General features: G+C 45.1%; 1 protein-coding gene across 2 annotated transcripts in view; it reads left to right on the forward strand.

Annotated features, from left to right (window-relative positions):
• The window catches only part of CASS4 (Cas scaffold protein family member 4), a 40,102-nt gene that overhangs the window by 13,699 nt on the left and 5,633 nt on the right, over nt 1-20,770 (forward strand). For both annotated transcript variants that reach the window (XM_086332675.1, XM_086332676.1), the window contains exons 2-6: nt 9,039-9,455; nt 14,574-14,675; nt 16,419-16,499; nt 17,607-18,917; nt 19,793-19,870. In XM_086332675.1, coding sequence (XP_086188801.1) covers nt 9,039-9,455; nt 14,574-14,675; nt 16,419-16,499; nt 17,607-18,917; nt 19,793-19,870 — 1,989 coding nt within the window. The remainder of the gene's footprint in view (nt 1-9,038; nt 9,456-14,573; nt 14,676-16,418; nt 16,500-17,606; nt 18,918-19,792; nt 19,871-20,770) is intronic.

Consider the following 20,770-nt stretch of genomic DNA (forward strand, 5'->3'; position numbering starts at 1 on the left):
TCCTGCATTGGAAGGCAGATTCTTAACCAGTGGACCAGCAGGGAAGTCCCTGACCCTGTTGCATCTAAGTGGTAGGTCTTTGTTGCCTTCTCTGGGGATCTTCACGCTGTAGTCCTACTCTCAAGGAGCTGGGGAGAAAAAAACACTGACAAAATCAGCCAGTTCTCGACAATGGTCCAAACACTTCTCAGCATCTTTCAAGATGTAAATGGTCCTCTGAATGGATGGACAACGAGAGTGCCATCGATGGTGTGAGTTATCCTGGAAGTTCATGAAGCATCTCCCCAGGTGTGAGATGCTTTTACGTGACAAAATGCTTTTGGCTGAGATGAAGACTGGCTTGGTCAAGGTTCCCATCTAGCAAATCTGGAAGTAGAACAGGGATCATGACAAGCAGAAGCACAAGTTTACCAACACAGAAGCCATTTTCTTCCAACAGAACAGAACCCTCTTTACACTAGATTATTGAATTGAAAAATCAAAACATGCACATGTGATTTAAAAAACTGAAACTGTTCCAGTAAACATGGACTGAAAGCATGTTTTCCTTTAATCCCAGATCTCTAGGGTTTCCTGGTCTCCAGTTCCCCAAACCAGAGGGGGAGCCCCAATGACTTAGGTCTTCTTCCAGAAAGACGCTGTCCTCATAGAAGCCTACCATCTGCAGTTTCTCATCTTGCATTTAAAAATATTAGCATTCAGGGATTTTCTGGTGGTTAAGTGGTTAGGACTCTGAACTTTTGCTGCCCAGGTCCAAGTTCAACCCTTGGTCAGGGAGCTAAGATCCCACAAGCTGCATGACAGTCAAATAATAATACTCTGTTTTTGAGACTGTTCCACTTCAGCTCATATAAACTCTACCTCATTCTTTTTAATGACTGTATAGTATTCCATTATACAAATGTGTCATTATTTGTCAGTAATTACATTGAAGCCATTGTCTGAATTCTAATGCAGTATCTAATTCTGATGCTCTAACCATGCAACTTATCCAACTGTGTTAAAATGTTTTTTATCAGATTGCCATCCCTCTCTCCTGAGGCACCCTTGGTCATTTCCTCATCCAGAGAAATGCACATGACATCGTGTGATGGACAGTGTGATAGACAGTAACCACTATGACTTGTAGGCTAAAAGGAAGACTCCAGGGTCAGATTTGCCTGTGTGCCAATCTTGGTTCTATTCCTTGCCTCTCTGAGCAGCTTTAGACTACTCACTCACCCTTTCTGTGCCTTAACTTTCACATCTCTTAAATGGGACATTAGTAACAGTCCCTGCTTTATGGAATTGTGACTACCAAGTGAGATAATCAATACTAATTACTTATCCCAGTGCCTGGAACTGAGTTGAAAAGCTATGAGCAATCCTTATTAATGAGGTACTGGCTAAATTAGTAAACAACAGCATGAACATGACTCAATATACCTCCGGAAGATTAGAGAGAATTTTTTTTCTCTTTGATTAATTACAGGAACTCAATATTAGCTGACACACAGTGTGTACGAAGTCTGCATTGTTATATGGACTTTGCAAAGTGGGGAGCCTCCCCAGAGAGTCTTTGCAGTGACTCCTTGAAAGCCTGTCTGCCCCTCCCTCATCTCTTCTAAGGTTACCTCGCAGAATGTTGTCGCTCATCAGCATCTCCCATGAAAAGATGTCATGTGGATACTGTGCTTCTTCCTCAGGGTTGTCCTTCTTCCTCTCTCTTTCTTCCCTTTTTGGAGAATGTGGGTGGGAAAGGAAAAATGGAGGTGGTAAGGGGATTTTTATTATGCTTTTGGAAACTTTTATTTCTCTCTCTCCTTTTTAAAAAAAAAAATTATGCTTTAAAATTTGATGGAAAATAAACAGTCACAAGCCAACAGATAGCACCATTCTCTCTGCTTTGATCATTCTAAGCCTGTCTATGTATTTATATGATTTGAAATACTTCCAAGTACATTGAAGGGGAGACCTTTGTCTTTAAAGATGATCAAAGAGCTTTCTCCACTCTGCATTTACTCCTGATGTTCTGAGTCTGGACTCAGCAGCCTCATAAAGATGGATGAGAGAATACTGCATGGATCTCAAAGAAGTTCCTACATCCAGGAAAACCTTCATGAACCTCAGGGGTTCACATTTCCCATACACCACAGGATTTGAAATATTTACAGTATATGTGGTTTTAAAAATTGTGACTTCTGTATAACTGTTCTCTCTCATGGCCCTCAGAAGGGAAGTATGAACCATTCCATCACCTTCCCCTAAAACTAACTAAGAATTCTTGGAAGTAAGTCATGGAATCTGTGAGAAGGAAGCCAACATGCTAAACATGGACACTTTTCAAAGAAGGATTTTAGTAGAAGAAAAACACTCATCTTGTTAATGGGGTTCCATGACATTGTACAGAGCAGGGACCCAGCAACCACTTGCTACTCAGAGTTCCTTGCACATTTATGATCTCTATTTCTCCTTGTTTGTGGCATTTGTTTATTTACTACTTCCTGCTGTGTGCTGATGCCCTCATGGTATAATTACCTTCCCAAGGAAAAAAATCCTTTTCTAGCTACTTTAATGGAAACATCCCAGGATCCTTACTCTCCTATCCCCTGCCACTAACTCTGTAATTTCAGGTGTACAAGAGTCTGGGAGTGGAGGGAGACTTGTGAAGGATAAATCGAGGAGGGAGCAGGATTGGGCTGTGATGCTGCTGATCAGACCCTTGTGGAGGGAGAGAGGGGAGCCAGCAGGGGAGGACAGAGAGAGCCTCAGACTGTGAGCAATTTGCACATAGTCATGGATAACATAATGGGATGGGTGGGAGGCTTCAGAACAGAATGTCCATTAGAGGAGTCCTGCATTGGACATAAATGCTCCTGCGATCCCTAGTTTTAATGCCCGGTTTGCAAAGGAAGCCAGGGTGAGGCCTCTAAGACCCAAGCAGTGGGCTGGACTCAGCAGTAGAGAACTTCATTTGACCCCAGCATTAATAGTTATCTTTTGAAATCTGTCTGACCATGCCAAAGTCCCCACCACTCTCAAATGTCTGACACCTGGCCTTCCTCCCTGACATACACATACTTCTTTCCCTGGTTCTTATGATCATTTGAGTTTGCCTCTCCTGCCTATGGCTTCCCAGGTGGCTCAGTGGTAAAGAATCTGCCTGCAAATGCAGGAGATGCAAGAGACCCAGGTTTGATCCCTGGGTTGGGAAGATCCCCTGGAGTAGGAAATGGAAACCCACTCCAATATTTTTACCTGGAAACTTCCATAGGGAGAGAAGCCTGGTGGGCTGCAAAGTCCATGAGGCTGCCAAGAGTCGGGCATAACTGAGAGACTAAGCACACATGCACAGAGACTTTGGCAGATTAGAATAGGAATTGACTTGGACTTTGGGAGGCTGTGCAGTGAATCAGCCGTAGCAGGCTTCAGAGTCAGAGAGACTCGCATTTGGATCCCTACTTTCTGCCTGCCGCCTTATGACCTTAACCTCTCCTAGACACAGGCAACATAAAGCTCTGAAATATGGCGAAAAGAATAGATGAGACCCAGCTAGAACATTCTGAGTTTCTGCCACTTTGCTCTTTCAAGTGAACTGAAGAAAAGTGGAAAGGCAAGCAGGAAGGCAAGCTGGGCTCTCGGAGAGCCAGTGTGGGGCAGTCGCCGAGGAGCCCACCCTCCTGGTCTAGAGAGGAGCTGACCACCCTGGCAGTGGGAATGATGCAGAAATAAAAGTCGGTAGCTTCAGCAGGTGGCATTTCTACAGGCTCCTCTAACCGGCCTCTGCTTAGAACTGTAGCTGCTTCTGCCAGCTTTTACATCACTGCAGAAGACAAAGTATGGGACCAAATCTCTCTCTCTGCCTCTTACTTCCCCTGATCCACAGTGCAACTCTCTTTCCTTCTCAGCAGTTATAACCCTGCCCTTCTTTCAAGACTCACCTCAGGATTACACACAATCCCTCAGCAGCTCCTCCCAACTGTGCTCCTACAGCCAACCACCACCCTCCTCTGAGCCTCAGGCCTCTCCCACCTGGACTGGACCACCACTGGCTTTGATGAGCTTCTTTGGCTTCACACCAGTTCCATCTAATCCCCTTCCCATCCAGAAATTAGAGAGAAGCGTCAGCCAATACGGAAGGAAGCTCTAGGTTTTTGTTTACTTCTTTCCAGACAACCTGGTCAGGGCTTCCATGATAGCTTAGCAGTAAAGAACCTACCTGCCATCGCAGGAGACGCAGGTTTGATCCCTGGGTTGGCGAGATCCCCTTGGAGAAGGAAATGGCAACCTGCTCCAGTATTCTTGACTGGGAAATCCTATGGACAGAGGAGCCTGTTGGGCTACAGTCCATGGGGTCGCAAAAGCATCGAACACAACTTAGCGACTCAATAGCAACAACAAGACAACCTGGACATCTTTCAGTTTCCCTGACTCACCATACAATTCACACAAATGCACAAACTCACTCCCTCCCTCACCCATTTCTCTTCCTCTGCCTGGATGATTTCTCCCCCTTTCTCAATCCGACTAATTTCTACTCACTTCCAGATTGCAACTTCCATGGCCAGTTCTCAGGAAAATGTTCTCTAAGCCCTTATCCATCCCCACTTCCCAACTGTACTCAGAATTCCTCATAACTTTCTGTATTTTTCTTGGCTGCACTTAAGAGAAGTAGAAACCCTATGTTTATTTCTGTTGTGTGTCTCCTCTGTTAGGATATACACCGACATAAGATCAGGAACTATTTTCTTCACCACTTTATCTCCCCCAAGCGCCAGACATATAATTGATGATCAAACTTGATGTATGAGTAAATGAAGATAGTTAATTACTCCCGTGGCTCATTGCCAGTTCAGTATGGATTAGCACTTTGCATCTGGCCATGTGAATGTCTCCCCAGAGAGAGAAACTCTTATTCTTTGCCTCTGTTTCCCTAGTCTCCTTTCCCTTCTCCCAACTGTTGTATGAAGATGGGCATTTGAGGGAAAGGTCCTTTTTGGAAATTGGCAAGGAAGGTTTCTTCTGTTGTACCTAAGATCTAACTGTCTTTGTGCCCAAAGAGAATAAAAATATAAATATATGCCTTCCTTCATCTCTTGTCTACACAAATGTTCCCAAATTAATACTACCCTGAAAGCCCCTGATCTCACCTGATCTTGGAAGCTAAGCAGAGTTGGGCCTGGTTAGTACTTGCATGAGAGACCACAGGCATACCGGGTGCTATAGGTCTTTTGGGCTTTCCCAGTGGCTCTGAGGGTAAAGAATCCTCCTGCAATGCAGGAGATGCAGGAGACACAGGTACAATCCCTGAGTTGGGAAGATCCCCTGGAGGAGGAAATGGCAACCCACTTCAGTATTTTTGCCTGGGAAATCCCAGGGACAAAGGAGCCAGGCAGGCTACAGTCCATGGGGTCTCGAAGAGTAGGACACTACTGAGCATTCACACACAAAGAATAACTTGGGGGTGGCCTCAGTGGTGATCTTGGTTGTAATCAGAACGCTGTTGTAGTAGCCCATCAGTCCCTTCGGTCTATTGTCTGCAAAGCATTCAGTGCAGTATCAGGGACATAAGAGCTCGATACCTGTTTGCTGAGGCTGCTATTTCTTTTTTTGTTTAATTGGATTAATTAATTTATTTTTATTTTTGGCTGTGCTGGGTCTTTGTTGCTTTTCTCTAGTTGAGGCAAGCAGGGGCTACTCTTCAGTCGCAGTTCGCGGGCTTCTCATTGCAGTGGCTTCTCTTGTTGCAGAGCACAGGCTCTAGGGCATGTGGGCTTCAGTAGTTGTAGCTCCCAGGCTCTAGAGCACAGGCTCAGGAGTTGCAGTGCATGAGCTCAGTTGCATGTGGGATCTTCCCGGACAAGGGGTGGAAGCCATGTCTCCTGCACTGGCACGCGGATTCCTCACTCCTCAGCCACCAGGGAAACCCAAGGCTGCTATTTCTCATTCTCCCCACACTGCCGTCCTGTCCATAAAAGTCTGGCTTGGTCCCAACTGGGTTCTTTCTTAACATGCCCAGAGGGCCCTCGTCTCCAAGTCCCATGCATGCACATGGAGGAGGAGCCCAGCCTTCCCGTGTGGTCAGGGACAGCTTCTACAGGAAGTGACTTGAGCTGAGATCTGAAGGATGAGGAGTCAGTTGTGCAAATATATGGCTGAAGAGTGTTCAGGGCAGGAGGACTCACAAGGGCAAAGGTCCTGAGGTGGAAGTAATCAGTGCGTCAGAGAAAGAAAACGAGGCAGCTGGAGGAAAATTAACAGAAGAGAAGCACTAAAATTAACAGGAGGAAGTCACTCAAGCCAGGCAATCAGGCAGAGAGTTTAGGTTTTGTTCTAAAGGTGGTTCTAAGCAATTGGACATTTTTAAACAACAGACCAACAGTCTGATTTATGTGTAAAAAATATCATTCTATACAAATCAAAACTGCAATGAGGTATCACATCGCACCAGTCAGATTGGCCATCATTAAAAACTCTACAAAACAATAAATGCTGGCAAGGGTGTGGAGAAAAAGGGAAGCCTCCTACACTGTTGGTGGGAATGTATTAATAAATTAGTACAGCCAAAGGAGAACACTGTGGAGGTTCCTTAAAAAACTGAAAATAGAGCTACCATATGACCTTGCAATCCCACGCCTGGCATATATCTGGAGAAAACCGTAATTCAAAAGGACACATGCACCTCAGTGTTCATTGCACCATTATTCACAATAGCCAAGACATGGACGCAACCTAAATGCCCATTGACAGAGGAATGGATAAAGAAGATGTAGTACATACGTAGCATGGAATATTACTCAGCCATTAAAAGAGTGAAATACCATCATTTGCAGCAACATGGATTATCATACATAGATATTATCATACTAATTGAGGTAAACCAGACAGAGAAGGAGAAATGTCATATAAAATGTCATTCTGATTGGTGTCTAGAGAATGAATTGGAAGGAGAAGGGTGCAATAATGGATGTGAGGAGAAAACGTCGAGTCCATGGGACCTCAGACAAGTCATCTGATCTCTCTGACCCTGTTTCCTCATCTGTAAAATGGGAAGAAGAAAACCCACCTCTGAGGCACCTGAGAATTCACTGATATCATAGCTTCAGTGTCCCCAACACAAAATAATTCCCCATTCAGTATAGTCTACTGTTAGCTCCCTTTTCTGGGAGAGGAATTCTCCAAGATTTCTTACATGTATTTAATTCTTTTATAACGTAAATATTGATAGTCTTTGTTATCAAAGCTTTGAGACATTAATTGACTGCAGGAGGTGTCTCTGAACCAGTTGTAACAAAATACTATTTTGAGGGGAATCCTGTTCTAGCAACATAGTTAGGGTTTTCCTTTGCTGTGACTATATGCCCTTTAGGGTGTGGACTGCTGCTCTGAAGATTGCAGATTTTTCTATCCATTCAAAGTAAACCATGTCTCCGTAGCAAGACTGTCGATGTCCATTTTGGACAGTTGTGGGTGCCTGATCAGGCAGGTGATCACACAAGGCAATTATTCTCTAGACAAGTATCCCTTTTTGCAACAGGCAAGTCCACCAGCTAAGCTGCTGCCAATCTGGGCACTTCCAAGCAGCTGCCATGTTGAAGCAACTGCTCTGCCTAAACACACACACTATCTTATTTCCAGACAAATGCAAGCACGTTTCAGATGATGGGTTTTTTCTTCTCAGACTGTGTTAGATGTATTTCATGGGAATTGTGATGATAGATTGGAGACTGTGTTTTGCTTTCCGTTTTTTCCCCAGTATGAACAAAGTCTCATTTTCAAAAAGGTAAAATCATAACTCTCATGCAAATATGAAATGACCTCACGTCAAGGATTTTATTAAACTGATTAATTGATGAGGGAACCAGAAAAAGGTTAAAATCAGGTCAAGGGGCATTTGAGGAACTAGGTATTTGTAGGCAGTACAGTACCATTGCTGTCATTATAACAGGTGGGGTTTTTTTGTTGTTGTTGTTTGGGATTTTATGAGAACCATGTAGCTTACAGAAAGAGCATGGGCCTGAGAATTAGGAGATTGTTTATATTTTGATTCCGGCTGTGTAGACCAGTCACTCACCCTCTGTGTCTTTATTTCACTGCATGTGAATAAATGATCATTAATAGAGCCTCTGCTCTGAGCCCGGGTCCATGCTCAATGCTGCAAGAGAACAGCAAATCGAGCAAGATGTGATCCCAAAAGTCATGGAGCTTCCAAGGCCAGCCAGGAGAAAAGCAACAACCAGGCAAAGAGCAATATAATCGTTTTGACAGTTTGCAGCCAAGCTTTACTGAGCACTTACAAAGTGCCAGGCACTGTTCAGTGAGCTTTCTATACATATCAACCCATTTAATTAATAACTTTGTGAGGCAGAGGTGGCGCTAGTGGTAAAGAATCTGCCTGCAGTGCAGGAGATTCAAGAGACTTGGGTTCAGTCCCAGGGTCAGGAAGATCCCCCGGAGGAAGAAATGGCAACCCACTCCAATATTCTTGCCTGGAAAATCCCATGGTCAGAAGAGCCTGGAAGGCTACAGTTCAAAGGGTCGGAAAGAGTCGGACATGACTGAGTGACTGAGCACACCTACATGAGGTAGATAGCACTATTATTCCCATTTTACAGACAAGGAAACTGAGGCCCAAAGATAGGGCTAATTTACTTAAGGGCACAGAGCTAGGAAGGAGAGCCGGTATTTCAACCTAGTTCTGCGCTAGGCTGCCGTCTACCATATAACTCGGGTGGGTCATTTGTTCAGTCACTCAGTGGTGTCCAAGTCTTTGTGACCCATGGACTGCAGTATCATCTCCTGGATCTTGCTCAAACTCATGTCCATTGAGTCCATTAAGACTACCTGGAAGTTCTGACATTTCACCTGAGACTCTCCTCACCTCCCCAAGTATGGCTAGAAATAAATCAGGCAAACAGCAGGGACAAGGGTCTCTGGGTGGTGGGGAGGGGAGGAAATGAGATAAAGGAGCAGCTGTGACTGTGTTCTAAGCTAGTGGCGTGGCAGTCTTGGTCCTTGGCAATAACAATGACTGTGAATTCTTTCTCTCCCATCTCCAGACTCTCTTGGCCAAGGCACTTTACGACAACCACCCCGACTCCGCTGATGAGCTGGCTTTCTGCAGAGGAGACATCCTGACCATTCTGGAACAAAATGTGCCAGAAAGTGAAGGCTGGTGGAAGTGTCTGCTCCACGGGAGGCAAGGCCTGGCCCCTGCCAACCGCCTCCAAATCCTAGCGGAGGCCTCCACAGACAGGCCTCGTCCCCCTTTCCTGAAAGGCCTAGACAATGCTCCCGCCATCTCCCAGGAGACCTATGAGGTGCCCACCCTGCTCAACCCCTCATCTCCTGTGTATGAGCAGATGAAGAGTTGGGTGGAGGGACCCCCACCTCCCACAGTCCAAGTCTACGAAGTCCCTGACCCACCTGCCTGTGCCAGAATCGTCTGTGAAAAGAACCTAAGCTTTCCAAAACAGGTAAGTACATTTCCAGACAGAAGAAATAGGTCAAAAGGTAGGCAGCACCCAGGGCCTAAATACCCTTGAATTGTGGGTGTCCATCAGGAGAGCAAACGTACAGGATGGGAACCAGACAGTTAGGGTGATTGGGTTGTCGTTAACACTCTGGGTACCCTGGTGGTTCCTGGCTTGCCAAGACGCCCACACTTTGCAGGAAACTGAATGCTTAGTTGAGCTGAGTCTGAAAGAATGATAACATTCACAGCGGTCTCTTTTTACACTAGGAAGAAACATTAGTTAAATGAAGGGGTTGAATTTCCATGGGTCAAAGGCAAGAAATCATTCATCAGATTTAAAATATGTGTTCCTTTCAACCTAGAAAGGATTTCCAGAATTGTTGCAAAAATATACAAGAAGGCAGAAGTATATCTGAATGAGAAAGTCATAGCCATTACAGTATTATTTGTTATAGGGAAAAATTTCAGTTGCCTAAAGGAATGTTCATGGAGGATTGGTTACATAAGTTTTGGCAGTACCCTAGGACGAGCCACTCCGTGTGTGTGTGTCCGTGTGTGTGTGTGTGTGTGTGTGTGTGTACTGCAGTTGTGGGGAGAAAAAATGAAATTAGTTCTGTAACGATGTATAAGGGAGGGAGAAAGAGCCATTTACATAAAAACCTAACAAACAAACCAAAAAAAAACCTTTAAAAAGTATGTGTGTATATGTGTGCATTGAAAAGAACACACACTAGCAGTGGTCACCCTTAGGAAGTGGAACTGGTTAAGCAGAAAGTGGAAGAAGTCATTAAACAGGGATCTATACTTTATTGGCTTCTGTGTCCCCTGCACCTTGGATGTGCCTCGCCTGGGGTGGGCACTTGATAAATATTTGATGAACAAAGAGACTAAGAGGTTGATTTGTGTGTTATATAGAACATGTATTACATCTGTAATTTTTAAAAAGTAACATTTTTTTTAAAGCCGAGGAAAAGAAGCACTTCATAAATGTATAATGAAACATTTTTTTAAAGTAGGAGAGGAAGGGACTTCCCTGGTGGTCAAGTGGTTAAGATTTCACCTCCCAATGCAGAGAGTGCAGGTTCAATCCCTGGTTGGGGAGCTAAGATCCTACACGCCTTGGGGCTAAAAACCCAAAACGTAAAATAGAAGCGATATTGTATCAAATTCAATAAAGACTTTAAAAATGGTCCACATCAAAAAAAAGAAGAAGAAAGAAGCAGGAATTTAAAAGAAAAAAAAAAAAAAAGTAACTGCACTGTTTCCCTCCAAGCCCTGGCCTTCATGAGGTGTTAAGAATGCAGCACAGTCTTGCACGATCTTCAGTCACTGCAAGCATTTCCTGCCATCACACACTTTGCTTTCAGCTCGATGACACATCCCACCTGGCCTCAGCTCTGCACAGAGGTCCTGATGAGGCCCTAGGCCAGGAGAGACCACTTCTCCCATGTATGTGCTGCCCCTCCTCCCAGGAATGTCCCACTTACCCTGCAGGCCTCCTCCACACCAGCTTCTTCTTTGATTCCTTAAGAGACTTATTTAAAGTCTTTATTGAATTTGTTACAATATTGCTTCTGTTTTATGTTTTGGGGGGGTTTGGGCGGGGCACGTGGGATCTTAGCTCCCTGACCAGGGATGGAACCTGCTCACCCTGCACTGGAAGGTAAAGTCTTAACCTCTGGACCATCAGGGAAGTCCCTAAGAGATTCCGAATCCTGCAGATTGCCTGCCTCCCTGGGCTGCCAGGCACACGACCCGTGTTACACAGAACAGCTGCCCCTCTAGGCACCGACTACAAACACCAGAAAGAGGTGGCTGATTGTCCTTCAGCCATCCGTGAGGTGGACCTGAAGTCCCTTTTCTGGAACAACTGGCCCAAATCTAGGCCTGGCACGCTCAGCTGTCATCCGAGCAGCTGACCCAGAGTGGGGCCTGGGTGCTGGCTCCTCTGAGAGCGAGTGGTCTGGGCTGAAGTTAATTGAGTTGCTCCCTGATAGCTCAGTTGGTAAAAAATCCGCCTGCAATGCAGGAGACCCCGGTTGGATTCCTGGGTCGGGAAGATCTGCTAGAGAAGGGCAAGGCTACCCACTCCAGTATTCTTGGGCTTCCCTTGTGGCTCAGCTGGTAAAGAATCTGCCTGCAAAGTGGGAGACCTGGGTTCAATCCCTGGGTTGGGAAGATCCCCTGGAGAAGGAAAAGGCTACCCACTCCAATATTCTAGCCTGGAGAATTCCATGGACCATATAGTCCATGGGGTCACAAAGAGTTGGTCATGACTGAGCAACTTTCACTTTCAAAGGAAAGAAAAAAACAAAATCAAAGGCCAAATGGGACGAACTGAAGAGAGTAGCATTTATGTGTATACACTGCTGCTGCTGCTGCTAAGTCATTTCAGTTGTGTCCGACTCTGTGCGACCCCATAGACGGCAGCCTACCAGGCTCCCCCGTCCCTGGGATTCTCCAGGCAAGAACACTGGAGTGGGGTGCCATTGCCTTCTCCGGTGTATACACTACCATGTGTAAAACAAACAGCTAGTGGGAAGCTGTTGTATAGCACAGGGAGCTCAGCTCAGTGCTCTTTGTTGACCTAGAGGGCTGGGATGGGGATGGGGGTGAGAGGGAAGCTCAAGAAGTAGCGGATACATGTATATAGATAGCTGATTCATGTTGTTGTACAGCAGAAATGAACACAACATTGTTAAGCAATTATACTCCAATTAAAATTTTTTTTTGAAATCTAAGGTCATTTTCCCCACCCCCTAAAAGCACAGCAGGTGCAAAGTCTGCGGTTTGCTGGGGATTCTGAACCCCCAGGACCATGCTAGGCTCCTGAGAGATGCTCCATAGACATTTGTGGAATGAATGAAATGACCAGATCCAACATAATGGGCTCACTGTCAACTTCTAGACTGATGTTGGTATAAAAGGAGAGATGAGTCGACCATCCTAACTTAGAAAAGAGTCAGGGCGCTAGCGTAAGATTTGTCCTTGACATGAAGTGTGGAGACCTCACTGGTGCAGGCTGTGGCCACGGCAGAAACCACAGCCACTGAAGGGGATTTCAGAAGCCGGGAGCTCCTCACCACTCAAGCAGGTCTTGAGGTGGCCCCAGTAAAACACTTGGGGAACTTTCCTGCCTTTTATTCCTGCCTAAGTTCCCTCCATCACTGCCCTATCTATGTTTTGGCTCTCTCCCCATTCCCTTTTTCATCGCCTTCTCTGTGCTTGAGGGTCTTTTAAAGCAAGCAATGTCATCTGCAGCTTAGAAATCAGGAATCCAGGTTCACTTGGTTTCTGCAGCAGCCACTGCCATGCTGGGTGACTGGAGACATCACAGCACCCCTCTAGACTTCTCTTTCTTGGTCTGTATCAAGAGAGGGTTCAGTTCAGTCCAGTCACGCAGTCGTGTCTGACTCTTTGCAACCCCATGGACTGCAGCACACCAGGCTTCCCTGTCCATCACCAACTCCTGGAGCTTGCTAAAACTCATGTCCATTGAGTCAGTGATGCCATCCAACCATCTTATCATTTCTGAGTTCACCTCAAACTAGTTTTTGGTGATTCTGAGTAATCTTGCTTCTTCCTCTACTACAAGAAGGAAGGAGCTAGAAGGATGCAAGATTATAATAACTTAAGAATATTCTGATCCACAGAAGACAGGCATCTTCTCCCTACTTGGGTAATCCAGTGGTGAGCTTTGAGTCTGAGACGGCTGAAAAAAATAACATTCTGAGCAGAAGCAGACATTGGTAAAAATAAGCAAGCCCAGCCACTAGCTTTGAGCTGTTTTCCAATGGGCAGTTCACAGGCTTGGCACACAGCCCAGGGGATCCATCTAAAAGATTCCCTTTATACTCAGGTTGAGCATCTCTAGATTTATGTTAGCCAAAAATTAAAAACCAAGAAGGTGAAAATATGTCCCTTGTCTCAAGTTGTCCTCATCAGGGACTCTGCATATTTCTAGCTGGAAGAGACCTCTGTAGATCTGAGAGAAAAAGAGACCTCTTTAGATGAGAACAACTCTTCATTTTACAAATGAGGAAATTGATTCCCTGGGAGGTGAAAGGCCCATCCAAGGTCATATCCTGATGAACACCAGAGACTAAAGTTTCCTTGTTGTGTCTGTGTCTGTCCATACCCCTGGCCTGCCAACACCCAAAACAGAGCCCTTGGCATGCTCTTGATCTAGTTTGCCTGGCTCTGTGGCTGATACTATCTATTAATGTTTTATTGAAGTTTAACCTCTAGATCTTCAGAGTACACTGTTCAGTCACTAGTATCCGAATCCAGAAACACAATGAAACCAGCAAGCCAGAAGCCCCCTCCCACCTCTCCCAGCCACTTCCCCCCAGGGTAACCACGATCTTGAGCTTTGTTTTACTTTTTATTCCAACTTCCTTATTATAATACACTGGCCTCTCTTTAAAAAAAAAAAAATGACCATACAAAGAAAGTATTTGATTTTGGTTTAAATTCAGAAAGGGTAATCTTTTGTATTTCAAGTAAAAAGATCAGATTTCCTGATGAAATCTGCTTTTAGGTTTAAATTGCTTATAGACCATCTAGTTCTTGAACTAGAGTTTCTTTCTGTCCCCTAAACCTTTCAAAACCATATTTCTCAAAAAAATGTTCCTTAGTTCCCATCTACGTTTTCCAAGAAACAATGGGCCTTTCTGAACTGGCTTCTTTCCACCTACAATTCCAAACCAAGGAAAGTCCCATCCTAGGCTGTAGGTTGTCTCTTGGACAAGTGTGGCCCACAAAGTCAGCTCCACAAATAAAATTCTGAGAACATCAGAATCACCTGGGGGCCCTGACAATAATGCAGTTTCCTAGGCTCTCCGTCAAGACTCAGAGATTCCGTGCAATGCACGCGGGGCCCAGGAATCTGCATTTCCAACCCGCTTCCCAGATGAGGCTGATCCACATGGTGAGGAAGATTGCCCTCCATCACAGACCTCCCCACCAGCATCCTGCTGTCTCCAGTCTCAGAGCAAAGGGTCTCCAACAAGAGGTGCCCAGAGAATGTCCTAGCATGATGGTGGTGCCTTTGCTGTTTCGTGATCCATGGATGCGGTGGTAACATTTCTTTTCCTCTGTTCTTCTTTTTCTCCCCAAGGCTATCTTCATGATTCCTAGACATGCTCGGACCTCATTACCAGCCCTGGGTTGCCAGGTGTACGATGTGCCTGCCCAGAGCCGGTGCCCACCAACTCTGAAGGTGAGCCTCATCCGTGGCCCTGCTCCGCCCCGGTTTCTCCATCTAAATTGTTGGCTCTCAGCATCACGCTGACCTTGCATTTCAGTTTTACCATTGAGAGATCTTTGGAGCTTCAGTTCTGACTCCAAGGGACCCATCACCACTCAGAAACCAGCTTTGTGCCCAGGGAACCCAGACATGCTCAGAAGAATATTACTATTATTTGAATTCTGAATATTTAAAAAATTTTTACTTTGCATTTGTAATGCTTTATATCCATGCATATATACGCACTGGAGAAAAGATTGGCAACCCACTCCAGTTTTCTAGCCTGGAGAATCCCATGGACAGAGAATCCTGGTCAGCTACAGTCCATAGGGTCACAAAGAGTCGGACACGATTGAGTGACTAACACAATATATACACACACCTGTATACACATATCTGCACTTTTTAAAAAGTAATAGTAACACGAAGGATATACATCATAGTCTTAATATTATTGTTGGTTATCTTAACACTGATTATCTCTCGGGGAGGAAATTTCAGAGGTTTTTTGTTGTTTTTTTTTTTTACCTTATTTGAATGTAACTGGTACATCAGTTTTGTAAGACATACTTCCTATAATCAGAAAACAACTTCACTCACTTCTTAGCCCATCAGAACTGCCCCGTGGCCATGCTCTCCCCTGCCCGCCACTCACAGGGGAATGGCCTGGATGCTTCAGCCATGCCTGCTTCCTGGAACCACGCCCAGAGACTCTGAGGTTTGAGATCTGGGGTGGGCCCTGGGCAGTAGGAATTTTAAAGCTCCCAGTTGGTTCTAAATTCAAGCTGGTTTGGCGACTTCCTGGTCGCTCCCAGGTAGTAAGAAATCTCCGTGGAGGAATTTAATGTTCTGAGCAGGCTGTACCAAAATTCCCCCTGCCTATAAAGTGAAAGGAGGAGACTTGGAGGAGACTCATAGCCTGACTCTCTTCAGTGATTAGGACTCTCACTGCCGAGGGCCCGGGTTCAATCCCTGGTCGGGGAAATAAGATCCCACAAGTCATGATGTGTGGCTTAAAAAAAAAAAAAAAAAGCCCAAAACAAAAACCCTCTCCAAATTTCAGCTTCTTTTCTCTTTCTTTGAAAAACCTGTCTGGTGCTCTCACCTTACCTTGGAATATGGAACCTATTTTTCACGTCCTAATATATGTATTTCCTAATTGTTGCACCTCCCCACAAATGTCTATTATCTCTAGAGATGCCATGTCTTTTGCTCGTTACTGGGTGTACATGTCATTTAGTTCAGTGGCTAGTCATTAGTGGGCACTTAGTAAATATTTGCAGGATTAATACATGAGTTATAAGCACAGGAAAATTTCTACTGGGAAAAACAAGAAAGAAAAAAGACATAGTAAATTCCAATCTTATATTTAGTCTTCTTTGATTCAGTCTTAAGGTGAACTTACAGAAGGAAATGAACTGCTGTTTTTAACTCAGACAACTGCAGCTAATTCTCTCTGTGGTTTGTCCCCACCTTTGATTGAGAAGGTACCTTTTTTTATAAAACACAGAACCCATTGTTGAAAATATACTCAGAACAGCACACACTTGTACCATAAAACCATCATGACTGAAAGTCCCAAAGTCTTCAGTGATTTGTGTTTTCACTTGGGAAAAAAAACAAAACAAAACAAAATACCAGCGTTGAGACAGTTTGTGATGTGCTGTCACCAGGAAGGAAAATTTCAAGTTGACCTTCTTCATGGTCTTTTCCCAGGAGCCAGGCACGCAGCAGCTATATGATATCCCCCCCAGCCCCCAAAAGGCAGCACTGGGTCCCCCGGCCAGCCAAACAAACGTAAGTATGATCGGCACTGAGATCTGAGACTGTGCAAACCTGAACCGCCTCTGGGAAATGTTGTTTGCTTGGTCAAAATTAGGAACTCAAATCCCTCATAGCAGAATTTACTTCACTGGAGGCAAAACTTTTAACTGCGACAGTGTTCAGGAACCAGACAAGTCATGTGGTCTAGATAAACCCTTTGACTTCCGTACACCTCCGTTTCTCTTTACAAACTTACTGTGAGAATTGACATAATCCCTGTGAAGGACCTAGTACAGTGCTTGGCACAGAGCAAGAGCTCAGGAGACTTGAGATAAATGCTTCTTGCAATCTACCTTGGAGACGTGTTGAGGTAGGTTTTTATTTGTATGGAGGGGAGATGACTTAACTTGAAATCTGTAATCCATGCTTATCAATGGATTCTGTCACATGCATACAATAAATACACCTATGCCCAAGGTGGGCTCTCCAGGTAGTGCTAGTGATAGAGAACTTACCTGCCGATGAGGGAGACATTCTCTCCCTGGGTCAGGAAGGTCCCCTGGAGGAGGGCATGGCAACCCACTCCAGTATTCTTGCCTGGAGAGTCCCATGGACAGAGGAGCCTGGCGGTCTACAGTCCATGGGGTTGCAGAGAGTGGGACATGACTGAAGTGACTCAGCACGCATGCACTTATGCCCAAGGTGGCTTCTCAGCAGTGTCATGAGGGATGCACAGGAGTTTGTTAGATGGAAGGCAGGGGGTTGAGTGGACACTGAGAACAGAGGAACCAGCTTGGACAGAATTGAATATAGCCGTGCAGGAGAGCATTTTGGGTTCAGAGAAAGGTAAGCAGCCTGAGTCGCTGGACCTTGAAGGAGGGGAGTGCCACGTGTGGTGGCAGAGGCAGAGAGCGAGGAGACTCAAAAGCAGTCTGGAGCCAGACTGTGAAGGGCTTGAGTGGTGGCGGAAATGGGAAGCCACTGCAGAAACTTGAGCAGAGGAGTGACCATCAGGCTTTTAAGATGCACAGTGCCCAGCGCTTGGTGGCTCCTCAGTATAATACACATGCATCCCCCGAGTCACTCACACTGTCTTTTCCTTAAACTAAATAACGGGTGACTTTGTGTGGTTCTTCACAGAGGCAGAATATTCCCCTGACATCAAGCATCGCCTTAAGGAGGGGTGGTTGCAACACACTGCCAAGCCCTCAGAAATCGGAATGGATTTATGACACACCAGTGTCTCTGGAAAAGGCTGATGTAAGAAATGCATCTCCAAGTAGCTCTGTGGAAAAATCGGGGCACCATGTCCTCCCCAGGTGTATGTCCAGCTTCCACAGCCCTCCGAGCAGCAGAGCAGGGACTCTCAGTCCACACCCGCAGAAAAACATGCCCATGCAGAAAAAACTCAGCCTTCCAGAAATTCCTTCTTATAGCTTTCCACTAGCCAAGGCTGCATTCCCTTTGGATGAAGCTGTCAGCTACAAGGTTCCTTCAAGTTTTCTGATCCCCCGAGTGGAGCAGCAGAACACCAAGCCGAACATTTACGACATCCCTAAAGCAAGGCCAAGGGACCCCCAGGCTGGGAAAGAGCTGGGGAAAGCCAACGTGCCTTCAGAGAATTCCTTGGACCATAACTCCCCGTGGTTTCCTAGCCAGGCAGCATCGCTGTCCCCTGAACCAGACAGCTCGTCTGTGTCCAGCTCTGACAGTAGAGCCAGCATTCTTTCCTCCTGCTCCTCCACATCCACTGACTCTTCGTCCAGCTCCTTCTCAGAGGAGTCAGCCAGAGAGCTCCCCTTGGACCTGGACTTGGCCAGAGAGACGGTCACAGTTCTGCAGCACAAGGTGGCCAACTCCGTCGGGAGCCTGATGCTCTTTGTCAGTAGGAAGTGGAGGTTCAGGGACTCTCTGGAGGCCAACATTGATGCAATTCGCAGGGCCGCTGACCGCACAGAGGAATCCTTGAAAGAATTCCTGGATTTTGCCCGAGGAGTCTGTGGGACCACCTGCAACCTCACCAACAGTAACCTTCAGGCCAGAATTAGGGATCAGCTACAGACAATCTCCAACTCCTACCAAATCCTGCTTGAATCAAAGGAAAGTCTGGAGAGCTGCGATTGGTCCCTGGAAGTCCTTGTGACTGACAAAATCCAGAACAGCCCGGATGACCTGGAGAGATTTGTCCAGGTGGCACGGATGGTTCCGGAAGATGTCAAGAGGTTCGCCTCCATCATCATTGCCAATGGGAGGCTCCTTTTCAAGCCGAACTGTGAAAAGGAAGATCCCGTGCAATTGACCCCAAGTGCAGAGTTTAAGCTTGCCAAATCCATCCAGCTTCCCCAAAGGGAGATTGAATCCTATCAAAGGAACACTCCTTTTCATAAGCAAAAAGAAAGCAAACACTCTCCTGAACTATTAGAGAAGAATAGGACAAATGTTTGTGAACAGGTGAGTTCAGAGTTCCACACGGTATTAATAAAATATAAAGGGGCTTTCCATTTTTATCTGGAGTGGTCACCCATAAGTTAGATGCTGAGAATCTACTATTTCATCTTTGGGGAGGCATGAGTTCCATTTTCCAGAAAATAAAATTCATGAAGGTAAAATTCTATATGAAATCTTACTAAGAAGAAAGATTAATATTAAGACAAACAGGATGTCTTCTGGACATTTTAGGGTTTGGGGCTTACTTCTGATGCTAGGATAAGAAAGGATTCTGAAAACCTTTTGAAACCTGTTTTTTGAGCAAAATTTTTATCTCACCATCAAGTTTCCTTGCACTTTGGAAAGTTATAAACTGAGTCATTGTCAGTGTGCTTCTTAGGAACATAAGAGGAAGTATAAATACTCTTCCAAATTGTCCATGGTCCTAGCAGCCTCCAGACTCTAGTTACTCTTAGAAATACTTTCCTCCATGAGATGAGGCACTATAGTAAGACACCTTTAGTTCAAGAATTGCAAGTTGCAGGAGATGCAGCAGATAACAGGGGCTGTGTCACAGGATAACTTGGTGCTTTCGGCCCCAGTCTTGGGGTTTTCTGCTGACATGCCTGGTGGTGCAAGAGCTTTAACACACTCCAGAGAAGCTGGACATTTAGATATTTTTCATTTCTGGTTAAACTCTGTGTCCTTCTATTAGGTTGTGTTGATAGGCAAAATTCAGCTCTTCACCTGCTAAAATCTCCTTTGTTGGCAACAGGTATCATAGGCAGAACCTCAACAAAAGCATAAAGAGGAACGCTCAAGTTTTAAAGTGGATTAAATAGCTATACAGTAGGTAAAGACCGTTCTGGTTGGTAATTCGAAGGGATTGTATGTTTCAGAAGTTGCCTCACCTGGAAGAGAGAGAAAAGCCCATCTTGGAACAAAGGTCGGATGAAAACAGCGACTTGGAAACACAGGTAAGTGATGATGCTGACTGACTCTCCAACCCTTCTGATTGACTGAAACGCTTTATCCCCAGAGACATCTCCTGCTGTGAATAATTCAATATCACAGCCCTGACCCACCTGGGAGGAGACTTGGTTTTGTCATAGTTCTTCCTTATTTACAATAGAAGGAACCCTGGAGATGAACTAGCCCAGTGAGCCCCCAAGCGTGGAACACGGTCCTTTGACCATTAGTGAAATAATTCTAGGTCCTCTGCAAGTTTATCAATGACCTGCCATTAAGTCACATGGCCTAACATTCTTTTTTTTTCCCCCCACCCCACCTTTGGCTTAAACAATAGAAATTTATTTTCTCACAATTATGGAGGTTAGAAATCCAAAATCAAGGTTCGTTTCTTCTGCGGCATCTCTTTCCCTGGCTTGTACGTGATCATCTTCTCATTGTGTCTTCACTTGATCTACCCTCTATCCGTTAGCGGTCTGACATTCTCTTTTAATGTTTCTGATTACAACAGAAAAACCATTTTGGTTTGAGGCTTGTGTACCTTCAGCACGTCTTTGACATATGATGTTCTTTTTTTTTGAAATCAAAGATGTTATCATTGTGCTTAATTTTAATTGGTTACCTCCTATTGCTGGCAAACGATACTAGTTTTCCATTTACCAATTTAAACAGTTTTAACTTAAGTAAAAACTGGATCGTTTAAAGACAAATATGAAGCCAACTGAAGTCAAGAGGAAGGTAGAAACTTCATAGCGTGTGAAGGTTTTCTTTGCATAACTGGAGCCTGGGAACCAGTGAACCCACTCAACTTTCTGGTTGGGGGATCAGGGTAGGCAAGAAGGGTCAGAGTTATTCAATGATATGGATAAGATTGCTGCCTTTTCAGAGGCCAGCTAGGATAATAACCC

Source organism: Bos grunniens, chromosome 13 (genome assembly GCF_055505025.1).
Source record: "Bos grunniens cultivar Pamir isolate PY7600 chromosome 13, Bosgru_T2T1.0, whole genome shotgun sequence".
Lineage (NCBI taxonomy): Eukaryota > Metazoa > Chordata > Mammalia > Artiodactyla > Bovidae > Bos > Bos grunniens.